Source organism: Mytilus trossulus, chromosome 8 (assembly GCF_036588685.1).
Source record: "Mytilus trossulus isolate FHL-02 chromosome 8, PNRI_Mtr1.1.1.hap1, whole genome shotgun sequence".
NCBI classification, from domain to species: Eukaryota; Metazoa; Mollusca; class Bivalvia; order Mytilida; family Mytilidae; genus Mytilus; species Mytilus trossulus.
The window spans coordinates 40,143,916-40,159,898 of NC_086380.1; the positions used below are offsets into that span (position 1 = coordinate 40,143,916).

Genomic DNA, 15,983 nt, shown 5'->3' on the forward strand with positions numbered 1-15,983 from the left:
GTTTTTTTTTTAAATTCTCAGTGTGTAAATTTTTCGAAAAATGGTTTAAACATAGTTTTGACGAGAACGACTTGCCATAGACCTCCTCAATTTCATAGTACATTTACCTTGTTTTGGTATGGCGTTATACTTTACTATTCAATTAAAAAAACCAAAAAAGATATATATTAAAATGATAATTTAATTAGAAAATATAATATATACATAATTTAAACGACCACAAAACAAATAACCAATCTATTTTTCTTCTACTTTTTTTGTTTCCGGAAACATGACGTCAGAGTTCTCATGAAATCACTGAAGGTTGATTTTTTGGCCTTTTCAAGTCCTTCTGAAAAGAAACAAAATGAACTATAACAATACAATTGTGTTCGATCTTCATTTCTGGAATACATTTCTATTTTCTAAAGTTAAAAAAAAATGGCCCCTTGAAGTTAGTGCTGGTGCACAAGAGTAAAATTTAAATGTAGGAAAGGGTTGCTAGCACACATACATGTTTAAAACCACATTGTTCCTGTAACAAACCATGAGCCTATTAGCCAGTGGTTGTCGTTTGCTGCTGTCTGCCTTAATTGTCAGACTGTCCGTTCTTTTTCTTAAAGTATCTCACATGTTGTCATCCTGTGCCATTTTATAGTTTAAAGTTGGGTATGGGATTTAGCTCAATATTGAAGGTCAAATGGTGACTTGTAATTGTTCACATAATTATACGTTGATCTTAATATATAGTTGTCTAATTAGCCATCATACTACTTCTCCGCCTTTTTATATATAATAACGAACAGTCTAATATATAAATCATTTCACCTCTATTATTGACATTTGTCCATATTTTTGTTATACCTTTTGTTTTCAATTTTTTAGATTCCTTCTGCCTTCTTTTTTTGTCAGCTATTAATAACTTGTTTATTCTTTTTTCCTTCTTCTTTTCATCCTTTACCATTAGTTTCCTCTCGTTTTTGTCCGGAATGTCCAGTTCAATGTCGTTCTGTTGGAAAAATATAACACACATATTTATTTATAAGAAAACTTCTAGTGATGGAATGCTGTAATCTAGTTAGTCTATATTTCATGAATTTTATCTTATATGCCCTTATATTAATTTTATTTTTCAAAATACATTTTATTTTAAGTGCCCGCTTTTTAAATTAAAATTCATGTAAAGATATTTATGTATTTATTACATAAGACATATAACTGTAAAAAATATACTAACAAGAATGTGTCCCCAGTACACGAATGCCCCACTCGCACTATCATTTTCTGTGTTCAGTGGACCGTGAAATTGGAGTAAACCCTCTAATTTGGCATTAAAATTTAAAAGATCATATCATAGGGAACATGTGTACTAAGTGTGAAGTTGATTGGACTTCAACTTCATCAAAAACTACCTCGACCAAAAACTTTAACCTGAAGCGGGACAGACGGACGAACGGACGCACAGACCAGAAAACATAACTCCCCTCTACTATCATAGGTGGGGCATAACAATCATTCATTTATCATGGGTTTGATCAGTAATGATAGCAATAGTCTTAGTTGTGTCATAAGGGGAGACTATCTCACACGTTTTGTGGAGAAAAAAGTCTACTATCATGTTTTCATTGTTGGTTGCTGCCTTTTATAATTGTATAGCATGAAACAGCCGTCGATTTCCTTTTGTGAGTTGTTTTCCATTGGCCATGCTACTATACGGTTTTGAATTCTTTTCTTAGTTGAAAACCGTACAATGACCGGTATTTGTTCAGGGGCGGATGCAGGAATTTTCCAAAGGGGGGGGGTGCTATCCCAGGGCAAAAGGGGGGGGGGTGCAAAACATATGTCCCGATACAAATGCATTGATCGGCCAAAATAAAGGGGGGGTGCGAACCCCCGGAACCCCCCCCCCTCTGGATCCGCCACTGTTGTTTACATCATCATTTTTTTGTTTCTCGTGAATTCTGTTTTTCATTACAATCATACCACACCTCCTTGTTTTTATTATGATAGGTATGAGTTTATATGTGTTTTCCATTTTTTCCGTAGTGTGTATACATTTATGTCTTAAGTTAAAATGTTACCTTCAAAGATATATCTATCAATGTATGATCTTCCTCTTGGTGGACGTGAGCTAGAGAGGGAGGCTCTGCAAATAATTGACGTTGATAATAATTATTTTATTTTTTTCAAATAAAATTAAAAAAAAACAAAAAAAACTACATTTCATAACTGCCCTCGATAACAACATAAAAATCATGACGCATACCGATGCATATGGAATGTATCAAAGTGTCGGTATTTTGATATTTTAATTTGAAATATAAAATCCTTGAATGGCCATGTTGTATTATTACCGAGAGAAATGTGTTTTTTTTTCCTAATCGTACTGGCACTATAATTGTTGAATCGGATGGCTACTGCTGTCAAATGTTTACTTACATTCAGCGCATAACATTTAGTTATTGGTAAATATAGGAAGATGTGGTGTGAGTGCCAATGAGACACTTCTCAATCCAAATAACAATATAAAAGTAAACCATTATAGGTCAATGTACGGCCATTGGTGTTTGGAATATTTGAACTCGGATCTTGATCACTGGATTTGAACAGTGCAGTTTTGTGGATAGTTGTCTCATTGGCAATCATACCACATCTTCTTTTATATATTTGACCCTATCAGATTTGTACTTTCCCGTTGTTTCCACTATAGGAATATATAAAAGTATAACAATTTTACTTGAAAACATTTTGCATTATTTTGATGGAGTTAGTATGCTGCTATTTAAAACTTACCAGGGGTTGTCTGTGTGATGTCCTGGTTTTTAGCTGCTGCCTCTGCTAGTTTGTCATATTTGTCACTTTCTTTATTATCCGTTTCATCTTGTTTCTGATCAAAATTATATTGCTTGTTTCTGGCTTCATCTTGACCATTGCTGGATTCTTGTTGTACAGAATCGGTTTTAGTTTGAATGGTATCGTCTTCGTTCTCTGTTTCTCCATCTAAAATATTTGAAAAATACTTGAAAATAACACGTTAACAAAACTAATTAAATTGAGTTTGCTAAATGAAAAAAAATAATAGTCAAGCTGTGACAAAACAAGAAGATAACAGATGCATTTTAACCAAGGATTCCGTAACTTTAAGCGGATGTATTTGTACGTTTTCATCCACGGTCCTGATTCAATACCTTAATTTCAACTGCATTTTCGTGTTTCTTTTTCTAGTTCCTGTTTTCCCCCAGTGTAACACATTTGTTTACTCACTTTCATCATTATAAAAGTAGTTATTTCAACAAACCTTTATCTTCACAGATGACGCCTTTATCATCGGGATACCTATATGCGCCTCTCATTTCTTCTATTTGTGTCCAGAATTTCAATTCAAACTCTGTCTGTGCCTCTTTTTTAAATGAAGCGAACAGCTTCCTGCTTGTATATTCTACAAGAAGACAGAAAAGAACTATTTATTACTCATCCATTAACCAAACCCGTTAAATGAAAGTTAATGTAGAGTCATATTTTGAATTTTCGTTAGCGTTGATTTTTTTTTATGAATTTAGGTGAAAATTCGGTTAATTTACTTCATAAACCGTGAGTATAAATGTTAGTAGCTGATCGGCCATTGTGATATTTTCGACTACTTGCGGACCATAAAGCTACGGATTTTTAAATATGGTCTGCAAATGATAAAAAAATATAAGTTAAAGACCTAAGAGCTATGGTTCCACAGCTACATGTATATAGATGTATACAAAAAAAAAAGAAGAAGAAAAAAGATACAAAATGTATTAAAATATAAAAAAAAAAAAAAAAGACAAGATGTAAGCCTTTCACAATTACAGGATCAATATATTTATTCAAGATACACAGTTTCAGGTTCTGAGAATTGCACATATTTCATACAGCTACACAAGCTATAAAAAAATCAGGGTAATTTGGCTATGCGTTCTGTTCCCAAATCACAAAATAAAAGTCAATCATTGGAAATTCGTTCACAATGTTCTTTCTGTAATTGAAGATTACACCGAATGCTTATGTCCCATCTGGTCAATTCTAAGTACTAGCATTCAAATTTACAAACCTAATTTTCTATATGGATCTTCATATTGCTCTTGTATTTTCTCTGCCTTAGCCCAAAATTCCTTTCCATCTTGAGAAATGGACTCTTCCTTTAGCTTAAGAATGAGCTTTTTCTTCTCTAGTTCTAACCCCTCGTGGGTAAAATAGTTAAAGTTGATGTCAACCATCTGAAATTATAAGGACAAATAGGCAAAAATTCTTTTTTAAAAACACTAAACATGCCTTGCCTTTTTGTCTTACGATTAATTATTAAAATAAATCATGGACATTGGTTTTAGATGTTTGGTATGATTACATATCTAACATTAGTTGATAATTTATTCTTCCATGCGACACATTACATGTATTAATAATTTATACAGTTCGTCTACAATTTTATTTACCAGAGGGATATTTATATATCTATATATACATATCTCCATTCAAGTTGAGTCTTTCGAAATAAATATAAATGTAAAATTAGATTTTGGATTTTTTTTTACTGCGGCTAACGCATTTCAATGTTGTCTCCATGATGTTAAGTGTCTGCCTCTCCTGAAACCATACTTCATAAGTTTGACAATACCTGCTTTAAATAGCTTAATCGCCGCGATATAGCCTTTTGTGCTAATGCGGCGTAAAGAAACCAACAATCAAAGCTTAAAATAGAGTTTAGTTTTATTCAATTACTTACCTTCATTTCAATTATCTGTAGTATTCAGTAAAAATCTGTAAATCTGTTAAATATTAATCACAATGTACAACGATACGTTTGTCAATCTGTAACGATCTTTTACAACGACGTCGGAGACGTTGCCAGTGGTGTTATCGTGACGTTCTTTGTACTGTTCTAAACGTACTTCCGGAAAGTAAAAACAAAATTGCACAACACAACATATGAAATAAATGACAGACGACATTCCAAATTAACCATTGGAAATTAATCATCAAATTCAAAATCTGCAAAACTCAAATTCACTTTTCTTGGTGTACGAAATTCGAGTTTCTATCCTCCATATGAATCACAGACAAACCAGTACAGACCAAGGATTTGTATAGTGAGATACAAATCCGTGTACAGACATACGTACGGATCTGAAAAAAGATAATAAACAGTCAACGGTATTTTCAGACGCAGTGTAGCAATAGCCATAGACTGCGGTTCCCAATCGCAATATTCAGTATGTTACACCTATACCAATATCGAGAGAGTATGGCTATTAGCCAATACCTGGAACGCAGTACCGGAAATCAGGATACTATAGCCAGAAATCGACGAGTGTTACCCTTTTAATTTAAAAATAATTGGCCATTGTTTAGTATTTCTTGATTGTAAGTGAGTTTTTTGTGTTTTCGCAAGAGAGTCTGTGGAAAGTAAGATCACCACGACGGCTTCAGATGTTTTATTATATAGCGCTATTTCCCGTCGGTACCATTTACACAGGAGCACTGCCTTGGTATTAACACGGGCGGATCCAGCCATTTGAATTTTCAAAAAGGGGGTCCCAACCCTGCAGAAAAAGGGGTGGTTCCAACCATATGTCCCCATTCAAATGCATTGATCGGCCAAAAAAAGAGAACCCTCCCCCTGGATCCGCCACTGGTTGCTTGATAGCTTAATAACCTGTCTTTCTTTCAAAATTTTCATATAGACGATGTCTGGCACAAAAGAACCGTATGCATACCTATATGATTATGTGCATTGGCGGATCCAGAATTTTTCAAAAGTAGGGACCCACTGACCAGGGGCAGTCCAGCCATTTTTGAAAAGGGGGTCCCAACCCAGAGTAAAAAGGGGGGTGTCCAACTATATGCTCCCATTCAAATGCATTGATCGTCCAAAAAAAGGGGGTTCGATCCCAAGAACCCCACTTCCTGGATCCGCCACTGCTGACTGCCTAAGAGGGACCCGCTCTAGTCATGCTTCAGTGATTCCCCATATAATCAACCAAATGTTTATCCATAAAAACATCCTTAATCCGCCTCTGTATATGTGTCATCTATAAGTGTACTTTATTAGAACATCTATTGTTTAGATTGAGTATATATAGCCCAGGTGGTCGTGTGGTCTAGCGGGACGGCTGCAGTGCAGGCGATTTGGTGTCACGATATCACAGTAGCATGGGTTCGAATCCCGGCGAGGGAAGAACCAAAAATTTGCGAAAGCAAATTTACAGATCTAACATTGTTGGGTTGATGTTTAGACGAGTTGTATATACATTATGTACACAGCCATGTATCACCATCATTGATGGCGATCCGATGGATACATCTGTTGTAGGGTTGTCACTGACTCAGACGTACTTATGAATATAATTATTTTCTGTGACTGTATCTTACATTAATTTGTAGGATCCTTTACTATAGATAATTAAGCTGATCTGTAACAATAACATCTTCATGCCTTATATATCATGTACTGTAGTACGCCGCTAGATTAAAACTGACGTGGAAAGGTAACATATGGCCACCGAAAGCTCTTTTTTGAGAGCCCAGGTGGTCGTGTGGTCTAGCGGGACGGCTGCAGTGCAGGCGATTTGGTGTCACGATATCACAGTAGCATGGGTTCGAATCACGGCGAGGGAAGAACCAAAAATTTGCGAAAGCAAATTTACAGATCTAACATTGTTGGGTTGATGTTTAGACGAGTTGTATATATATATATTTGGAAAATGTTGTTTGTGTTGTTTTTAGACCCTTCTACAACGAAATTTGTTTGACATGCACACGTATAAAAACTGCGGTTTTTATCCAACGCAGTCATAGGTTTGAACGTAGTTTTCAATTTAGACTCGTTTATATTTATATATATAAAGTCTCTGAATGATTGTATAATAAAAAAAACTATAAAACAAATTCCCATATATATAAATCTGTTCAAATGTTTTTGTTTACTACTCTGAATGCCCTTTTTAAAGTATTTAGTATAAATAATTTCGTACTGGAAGGGTTAAGTCAACATCTCTCTTTTGGGTATTTATTACTCGCCCTTTATATAACTAATTGCTTTTCCATGAAAGAGTCAATATTTGTGTATAATATCCGTAAATGTTTTGGAGTAGGAAAATTTCTAATTTATGGTTTTCCAACACGATTTCATTTAAGATGATTAAAAATGTGATCACCTTTCATTTGTTTTTGGATAGGCATCGAAAACTCAGAATCATAAGTACGCGGCACTATCGGTTGCACGCTAATTATGTTTTTAATTTATGTGGTTGGTTCTTTAGTCATTCTTTTATCACTAAAGTTAGATCCGTTAAAATGAGGTTTTTTTAAGACTGGTGTTCACCTGCTGTTGCTAACTTTCACATCCGATTATGTTTCTGATAAATCTATAATCGTTTTTTTTACAACCACTGCCCGAATAGGTTTCCTCCCCGACGGTATAACAGGCCCTGTAGTCAGACATTGTGCTGGTATGAATAATCAATGATATAGTTGTAATTCATTATGAATTAGCAAGTACAATTGAACTTGGCATTGTTCGAAATTAATTCTAATGATTTTCCACCCAGCGGTGAATATAGATGTTCCGAGTTGTAATTTGCAATCTTTTGGAACTATCGATCTCTATGCTTCCAAGCTTTCCAACTTCGTACTTAATTTGACTTTTTTTTTATTCGAGGATCAATGGTGAGTCTTACAGTGACTTGAATACACGTCTGTACAACTACCGTTAACAATTAAAATCCTGGTATCTATTTTAACTTTATGGAACTTTGCTCTATGGTGTCTATGGTAATCGTAACAGAACTCATTATTTTTTTATCATAATAAATATGACATAAAGTATATAAGTAAAGTTTTTTTTCAGTTTAGAAACAATGTAAAATTGAGAATGGAAATGGGGAATGTGCCAAAGAGACAACAACCCGACCAGAGAGCAGACAACAGCAGAAGGTCACCAACAGGTCTTCAATGCAACGAGAAATTACCGCACCCGGAGGCGTCTTTCAGCTGGCCCCTAAACAAATATATATACTAGTGCAGTGATAATGAACGCCATACTTATTTCCAAATTGTACACAAGAAATTAAAAGTTAAAATAATACAAGCCTGACAAACAAAGGCCAGAGGCTCCTGACTCGGGACAGACGCCAAAATGCGGCGGGGTTAAACATGTTTGTGAGATCTCAACCCTCCCCTATACCTCTAGCCAATGCAGAAAAGTAAACGCAAAACAATACGCACATTAAAATTCAGTTCAAGAAAAGTCCGAGTCTGATGTCAGAAGATGTAACCAAAGATGTGTATGAGTTATTGTGCGCTGTTATAAAAATATGTATTGTGTATTTGATTGTACCATATATAGTTCTGTTAGGGACAGCTCCCAGGGAGGAACTTAGGCAAATAGTATCCGATTTTGTGTTGACTATTACATTTTTATTGTTGACATGCATTTAAGCGTTTTATATAAGAGTACTTTTACTGTAATTTTCAAAACCCCGAAAGAGCAATTGCACGTGGAAAAAATCGCACGTTTTAACAATATGACAGAAAATAATGAAATAAAAGCCTTAAAAATCGACAAACAAATCCTTGATAAATTCTGGACATTATCCGAATCAAGCTCTGCAGAAATCATCAAGGCAACAGACCAGCTGGTGGTTCTGTTGAAGATAAAACAAAAACGAAACACTGAGGTATGAGGCCGAATTTTACTAAATACATAACATATTTATATTTGAAAAAATACTATAAAAAAGATTCACAACTTGAGTTCCATATTTTTAATAGAATTGTTGTTTTCATGGGAGTTGTACCATGTTGCTTTCAACGAGTGGATCCATTTATCTACTGTGCATGTACAGTTATCACTTTATGTCTTTAGCAATTATGTTTGACTTATTGGGACTCTTGGTCTCGCACAGTCCCCCCCCCCCCCCCTGGTTGGGCCACATAATCTGTTATTACATGTAGCTGTTAAAAAAGAAAATAAATCTACAGCAGTGGCACTGGACTGTAATGACTGTACACCACATCATGGGGGGAAGACACATCATGGAACATTGTGAAATGTAGATATGCGTCTAGTTCCTATCAGTTCATTACATAATGTAATCATCCTGAATTTGCATTTATAATACCACTAGACATTAATTAGTCCATCAATGGTCATAACGATCATAGCCTAGGTCAATATTTTGTGCCTCATTAAAACCATCTGATTTTTCATTGGCTGTTATAAAATGTTAATTTTTTTGTTTCAGAATGAATTATCACAAGAATTGGAATACAGTGTAAAAAGATTGGTAAAAGGTTTAGCCTCTAGTAGAGAAACTGCACGACAAGGCTTTTCTGTTGCTCTTTGTCAGGTAATAAAAATAAAGTCATAACATCTAATTAGACAAAAAAAACAACCCCAAAATTGACAAATTGAACTTAATAATTGTCTGATAATTAAATAAATGTTTCTAACAAAAGTGTTATGAAATGTACTATGCAAAAAAAATATATCAAACAAACAAAAAATGCAGAAAAGAAAATTTGCTAAATCAGAAATGTATATATGGTTAAAGAAACCAGATCCAGAACAGAATTTTACCAATCTGAAAATGTATAACATGTTTATACCATCATGATGATGATGTTGACACATGGTACACACAGTCAGGAGTACTACTTGTAGAAGTAATTGTTATTTACTTGAAGAAGTGAAAAAAAATATACTTAAATACATGTACAATGTAAGTAATTTTTTAGGATACTTATCAATTGAATTTAATTTACTTGTATATAGGTAAAGACAAATTGACTTAGTTATGTCCCTTAGACATTCAGTTTTTTTTACTTACAATGTATATAAGTGAAAAAATCATCTTATCTTCATTTCTTAAATTCTAAGGATTTCTTTGCTCTAATCGAATTAATTTGTCTGCCCATTGCAGATGTCTTTACTTATCATTTATTTGTAATTTCATGCACAATGAAAATCCCATTTGTCTGTTATCTTTAGAGCACTGGACAAGCCCCAAAGGAACAATTGTTGTATAAGTAAAATTTTGAGAAAATTAAGGGGAGATTATTCAAACATTATAATTTACTTATATAAGTATATTTTTTTTACTTATTCAAGTTAATAAGAATTACTTGTACAAGTAGTTCCCCTGACTGACATAGAAGCTGAGCAATAACAAAGTTATAAACTCATGTGATTCTTGCATTGGTTTCTTGTAGATTCTAAGAAAGTTTGATGTAGTAACAGTGGAAGAATTTCTAAATTTGATATCTAAACATTTGAAGTTACCAAAGAAAGAATCTAAAGCAGTAAGTTTAATCCAGAAATTTATCAATAGTGAAGCATGCCAGATTCCTAGATAAGTTCTGTTCTCTGAAAATCCTTATCATAGAAAATATGGTATGAGCCCCAATGAGACAACTCTCCATCCAAGTCACAATGTTTTAAAAGTTACCAATTATTGGTCAAAGTATACATGTATGCTGTTGATTCATTATTCAATGTTATTATTTGTTAGATACCAATTCTATAAAATTTCATTGGTAGAAGCAAACCAAAAAATTAAAAGGGCAGAAAAAAATCATATAGACTTGTATAGAAACTTTGGCAAGTCCACAAAATCAAATTTCCACAAAAACAATGAAAAGTATGATTTCAGTCATGTAAATCCATGAAAATTGGTACCCACAAACAATGGTATTCACAAAAATTGTTACCCACAAAGCATTGTTACTCTTAAAACATTGGTACCAACAATAACAGAGTCCACATGCACAGTAGATATAATGGATAAGTAAATGATAAATGTTCAAAATATATCTTAAACAGTGAATATTAAAAAAAACCCAAGATCTTATAATTTTATATTGTAGATAAACAGAGATTTCTCTATATTTAAATTTAAGTTGATATGTTTTTATGATTTTAGGAGAAAGGGAGTAGCTTTTTAGGAGAATCTTTAGCTTACTTGACTTTGATACAATCAGGAAGACTTCTACAAGTAAGTATGTGTGATGATCAATAACATGATACTGTGTTTTAATTATTTATTAGAAAATAAGAACAATGAATAGTAAAAATCTCATGTATGCTCAATCCAAAAAATCTGGAACATCAATAGCACGAAAACAAAATATTGGGAAGCTTATTAGCCAAATTAAAAGAGACTAAATAGAAAATGTAAAAGAAAACTTTAAATCATATTTAATAAAAAAAATTGAAGTAAAATAAAGAATGCCAAGGCATCTACCAAATGACATGTATCCAAGTGTGCACACAGACCAATGAACTTAATTTTTTATTCTATATGGAACACAGTAACAATATTTATTTTTGGGTACTTAATGAAAGAGTATCAATAGTTATGTCATGCTATAGAAAACCAAATTATGTGATAGGTAACCAATAGGATTTGTCTATAAGTGAAGTGCACTTAAACTTTTTTTTGAACATGTTTAAAGACTTTCAAATGTAAAATATTTCTTGTTATTTTATTATTGTTCATTGTGTTTTTATATTACCATTATCATACTTATATTTTGTTTTTAAATTTAATTCAACTAATATGATTTCATATACAATTACAGGGAGATGGACAATTTATAAAGAAAGTAATCAGAGGATTACTGTGGGTCAGTGAGAAGAGAGTGTACCTTCGACAGATCTGTTATAATGGCATCCGTCTTGTTGTCCAACAGGTAAATATTATCCTTGATGCAATATAGATGAGAAAATTAAAAATTCTATTTTTGCATAATATTATTCAAAACATTAAAAAAAAATGAATAGAATCATCTTGTTATAAAAGGGATTATATATGTTTTTTTTCACCATTTTATTGGAAACACAGTTGATTTTTATGCAATTTGTGATAATTGTACTATTTTATGAAAATGTTGTTTTAAAAAGAATACTATGAAAGATATTTTAAGAATTGGCAAGAAAGATAAAATGTAGCACTAAAGAACCTCTAGTTTATGTGATTAATCCTGAACATAAAGATGAGATAACTTTTCATTTCACGTTTTGCTATGCGATGACAGTGAAACTATATTTAACTACATCTATAAACAGCAGAACATGTGATGTGAAAATTGGCAAATGTTTGGTTTACTTTTATTTCATTTCTTAAAATATGTTTACTGTTTTCGTCTCTGGATATTTTGTAAAATATTTAATATAAAAAAGAAGATATGATATGATTGCCAATGAGACAACTATCCACAAAAGACCAAAATGACACAGACATTAACAACTATAGGTCACTAAGGTTTTTTCAGGAAATCTTTACTCCAATAAAGATCCATTTCATAATTTTTAATTTATTGTAGCTCAGCAGTGAAGATTTTGAGCAGTTTGCTTGGCCAGAGATAGAAGGAGAGTTGAAGAAAGGATGGGAAGACTGCTCAGCAGATGTATTCAGTCTGTTGATTACATGCAGGAAACAACACTCTGTAAATATTGGTTATTTTTAAATCGTATTTCACACCATTCCCCCACTTGTGCACACACATGCACAAACAAAGAAGAAAAACAAGCAACACATACATAGATATAGGTGGTGTGAGTGCCAATGAGACAACTCTTCATCCAAGTAACATTTTATAAAAGTAAACCACTATAGGTTTAGGTACAGCCTTCAACACAAAACTTTGGCTCACACCGAACAGCAAGCTATAAAGGGCCCCAAAAATTACTTGGGTAAAACCATTCAAACCAGAAAACCAACAGTATAATCTATATAAAAAACGAGAAATGAGAAACACTTATGAACCACATAAACAGATGACAACCACATAACATCAGATTCCTGACTAAAAACCTGTGCAAACAACTGCAGCAGGATTAAAGTACCTTTTAATATGTCAAAAACTCAGATAAATCTAGGTATTTTGTCAGACCCAATATTTGAATTCATCTATATATATTCATTGCAATTATTAAAGCAATGGAGGACATTTTAGATTTTGAAATTGTCTAAAGAACAACCTCAATATTTGCATGTAGTACATATTACTTTTGAGATTAGATTTTGTGTTAACCCTTTCAACGCTATACACGGCATATGCCGCGATGACGTACGCCGTTCCCCACTGCTATTCGCGGCATATGCCGCGATGAAAAAGGATTTTTCATTGGGACTCTTAAACCATTCGGTTTTCATTCGGGTTCTCTCTAATTTTTCATCGTTTGAATCTAGGATATGCAAGGTCTCATTTGCGCTTGAAATCCCAGGAATTTTTATAGTAAAATCATGCAGTAGAAGGAAAATAGATGGAAAATAAAAACAGATATTTTGACAAATGTAAATGGCGGAAATCGGAAACGAAGCTGTAAATATGGAAAAATTTCAGCATTTCTATGGCGAAACTAACAACGAGGATTAGTTAAAAGGTTTCTTGTTATCCCAATGTGTTTATTACATTTAATTCATGTGGGAAATATAATTTGATCGATCATAACGAGACGTAGAAAAAGGGGGGAAAACGGAGTTTGACTGATTTTTTTTAGGACGGAGCTATTTATTCGTGCCACGATTACATAAAACGTTATGTATGGTACAATACGCTACGGAATCGGGCAACTGGTGTCTTCTTAATAATATGGCAGATAAAACAACAAAATAAATGAAGACTAAAGGTAGTTTTTATTCAAATTCAACACAAATGTAATAAATTACACCTTTTACCTTAATTACCTGAAAATGCAGGTAACCTGATAAAAATTTCACAAAAATAATTGCCTAACATTACAGTTCATGCTCTTCTGAGCATTTTTCATGCAATAACTTTCTCTGTATCTCATATAATAAAAAAGATACAGCAGTCTGAAAAGGAAAATACTGTTCTAATGAATGAACACAAAAAAAATGCAGCAGCAGCAGCCATTTTTCTATTTTTTTGTGTAGCGTTGAAAGGGTTAAAAACCTAGTTGTTTTATAACATGTATAAGAAGAATTTTAATAAAAAATGTTTTTTTTATTGAACATGTTAAATATGTTAAAAATACAACAGCATATTTTATTTTAACAGACAGTTTAGTTTAGTTGACATGTCAACTATAATTATCTGTTTGACACTCAACATTCATTAATGCCTCATGTTCGTATGAATTTTTCAAACAGCAAAAAAAACAGATCTTTAGTCTGCTAAGAAATATATGTACATATTTGGGATATCAAATAATCTGTTTCATACGACCATAGCCTGATAAAATAAAAAACAGTAAAAAGTAACAATTCTTCAGTAAGTCTTTTTGCTAGCTATTTCTATAGGGGGTCGGGCCCGAATTGAAAGTAATTTAAATCTCAACATCCTGAAATTAGAAAAAAAGAATTTCTTGATCCCCAAATGATCAATTTCAAAATCAGAAGCTTAAAACCCCCTGATAAAGGTCGACCCCCCTCTTTCTACTTGTGATATTCCCATTTATAAATCGCTTCTGGAAATTAGTTTGTTAACAGTGATTTATATATATTGTTTTTGTTTTAGGAATTGGTAAACAAAGACTTTCTTAAAGAGCATTGGAAAACAAAGAAATTGTTCAGAGATGATCATTTCACTAAAATATGGAATATTTTGATGGTAAGTATCAAATGCACCTCAATCATTCTAAAACCCTTGAAAGGCCAGTGATGAATTCTTCTCAACAATTTTAATTATGCCTCATTTATGGGCATTATGTTTTCTAGTCTGTGGGTCCGTTTGTCTGTCCCAATGCATGTTTTTTGTTGAAGGAGTTTTGGTGAAGTTGAAATCCAATTAACTTGAAACTTAGTACACATGTTCCCTATGATATATTCTTTTTTATTTTAATGCCAAATTAGAGATTTTACCACAATTTCACAGTCCACTGAACATATGTTTAGATTGATAGTGCGGATGGAGCATCTGTGTACTATGGACACTTTCTTGTTAATGGTATTTTAAACTCCTGTTCAAATACCAGCATTTTTTACAATATCATACATTTACTTAAAATAATTGTTGAAACTGCTGTATATGGAGTCAGAAGAATTATATAAATTAAAGAAGATTAGACATTAACTAAACAACATAAAGATAAGTCACTATCTATGAAATATGTCTAGCTAAAAATTGTAGGTAAGTTATGTATAAAATTATCAGAGAATGTAGGGTTGGTACAGAGCTGCATCAAAAAATTAGAAAACTTAATTCTCTTTTGATGAACTGCAGAACATTTATTATATGGTAAATCTAATACACTATGAATGTGTACTTTTTCTCTAAGGAAGGAACTTCTTGTGATCCTGTGATGCATCATGTCAACAAGGTCGTTGTCCAGGAACTGGTACACAATAAATGTTCATTAGGAAAGTTTTGGCAAGCAGGACAGGGTAAGGTTAATTATAGGTTAAAGGGATGTACAACCATGTCTTCAATCTTGTTAGTATTTGTGCATAGTGACTATGTTAATCTAATCTAATTAAAATTAAATCTGTCACTCACTCATTTTTTAATGCTTGGTCGCTGCATGGGAGATCTAACAACATCCCATTTCACAGGACGTCACCATTTTGTTTGTTTAACCGAACATCAGTAATAAAACCATTGCTGATTGGATAATATTAGATTGACAACATTATTCTGTAAATTCCATGATACACCTGCTCTTTATAAAAACAAATATTAGAAATTGCATTCAAAGCAGATTGAACAGACATTCACAATAGAAATCTAAAAATTTAAATGCTATTTCTGTTGAGGGCAAATATTTCTGTTTGTGATATTGCTATTATATATTGAAAATGCAAAAATTATATAAAAAAAAAGAAGAAAAATAAAAGCTTAGTATCTTCATACTTGCATGTATAATCATGATAATAAATTACTGTGGATTAAACTATTTTTGTGGGTATCAATTTTTGTAGATTGAGGAAAACTTTCAGTTTTGTGGATATTAAATTTTTGTGGTTTTGGCAGAGTATGCATTATGCATATATTCCATTAGAAAATTTGTAATA

General features: G+C 32.7%; 2 protein-coding genes across 4 annotated transcripts in view; one reads left to right on the forward strand and one right to left on the reverse strand.

The window, feature by feature from the left end:
* Positions 1–214: 214 nt before the first annotated feature.
* On the reverse strand, positions 215–4,738 carry LOC134727661 (uncharacterized). The gene is made up of 7 exons (XM_063592042.1): positions 4,733–4,738; positions 4,061–4,226; positions 3,278–3,418; positions 2,773–2,979; positions 2,061–2,125; positions 844–988; positions 215–331 (listed from the first exon to the last, which is right to left on the reverse strand). Exons 1-7 carry the CDS (start codon positions 4,736–4,738, stop codon positions 249–251), a joined length of 813 nt encoding a protein of 270 aa, XP_063448112.1. The 3' UTR covers positions 215–248.
* A 3,728-nt stretch (positions 4,739–8,466) lies between these two features.
* The window catches only part of LOC134680943 (myb-binding protein 1A-like), a 51,959-nt gene continuing 44,442 nt past the window's right edge, over positions 8,467–15,983 (forward strand). For all 3 annotated transcript variants that reach the window (XM_063540260.1, XM_063540259.1, XM_063540257.1), the window contains exons 1-8: positions 8,467–8,684; positions 9,252–9,356; positions 10,219–10,308; positions 10,929–11,000; positions 11,587–11,697; positions 12,331–12,453; positions 14,491–14,583; positions 15,251–15,356. In XM_063540260.1, the coding sequence (XP_063396330.1) occupies positions 8,532–8,684; positions 9,252–9,356; positions 10,219–10,308; positions 10,929–11,000; positions 11,587–11,697; positions 12,331–12,453; positions 14,491–14,583; positions 15,251–15,356 (853 nt within the window). In that variant the 5' untranslated portion in view covers positions 8,467–8,531. The remainder of the gene's footprint in view (positions 8,685–9,251; positions 9,357–10,218; positions 10,309–10,928; positions 11,001–11,586; positions 11,698–12,330; positions 12,454–14,490; positions 14,584–15,250; positions 15,357–15,983) is intronic.

What these genes read in the sequence shown, in the direction of transcription:
- LOC134727661 (XM_063592042.1), bottom strand. An exon ending in AGATCCATATAGAAAATTAG is followed by an intron (nt 3,419 to 4,060) that starts GTTTGTAAATTT and finishes GTCTTCTTGTAG; the next exon opens with AATATACAAGCAGGAAGCTG. An exon ending in TGATAGATATATCTTTGAAG is followed by an intron (nt 989 to 2,060) that starts GTAACATTTTAA and finishes TTTTTCCAACAG; the next exon opens with AACGACATTGAACTGGACAT.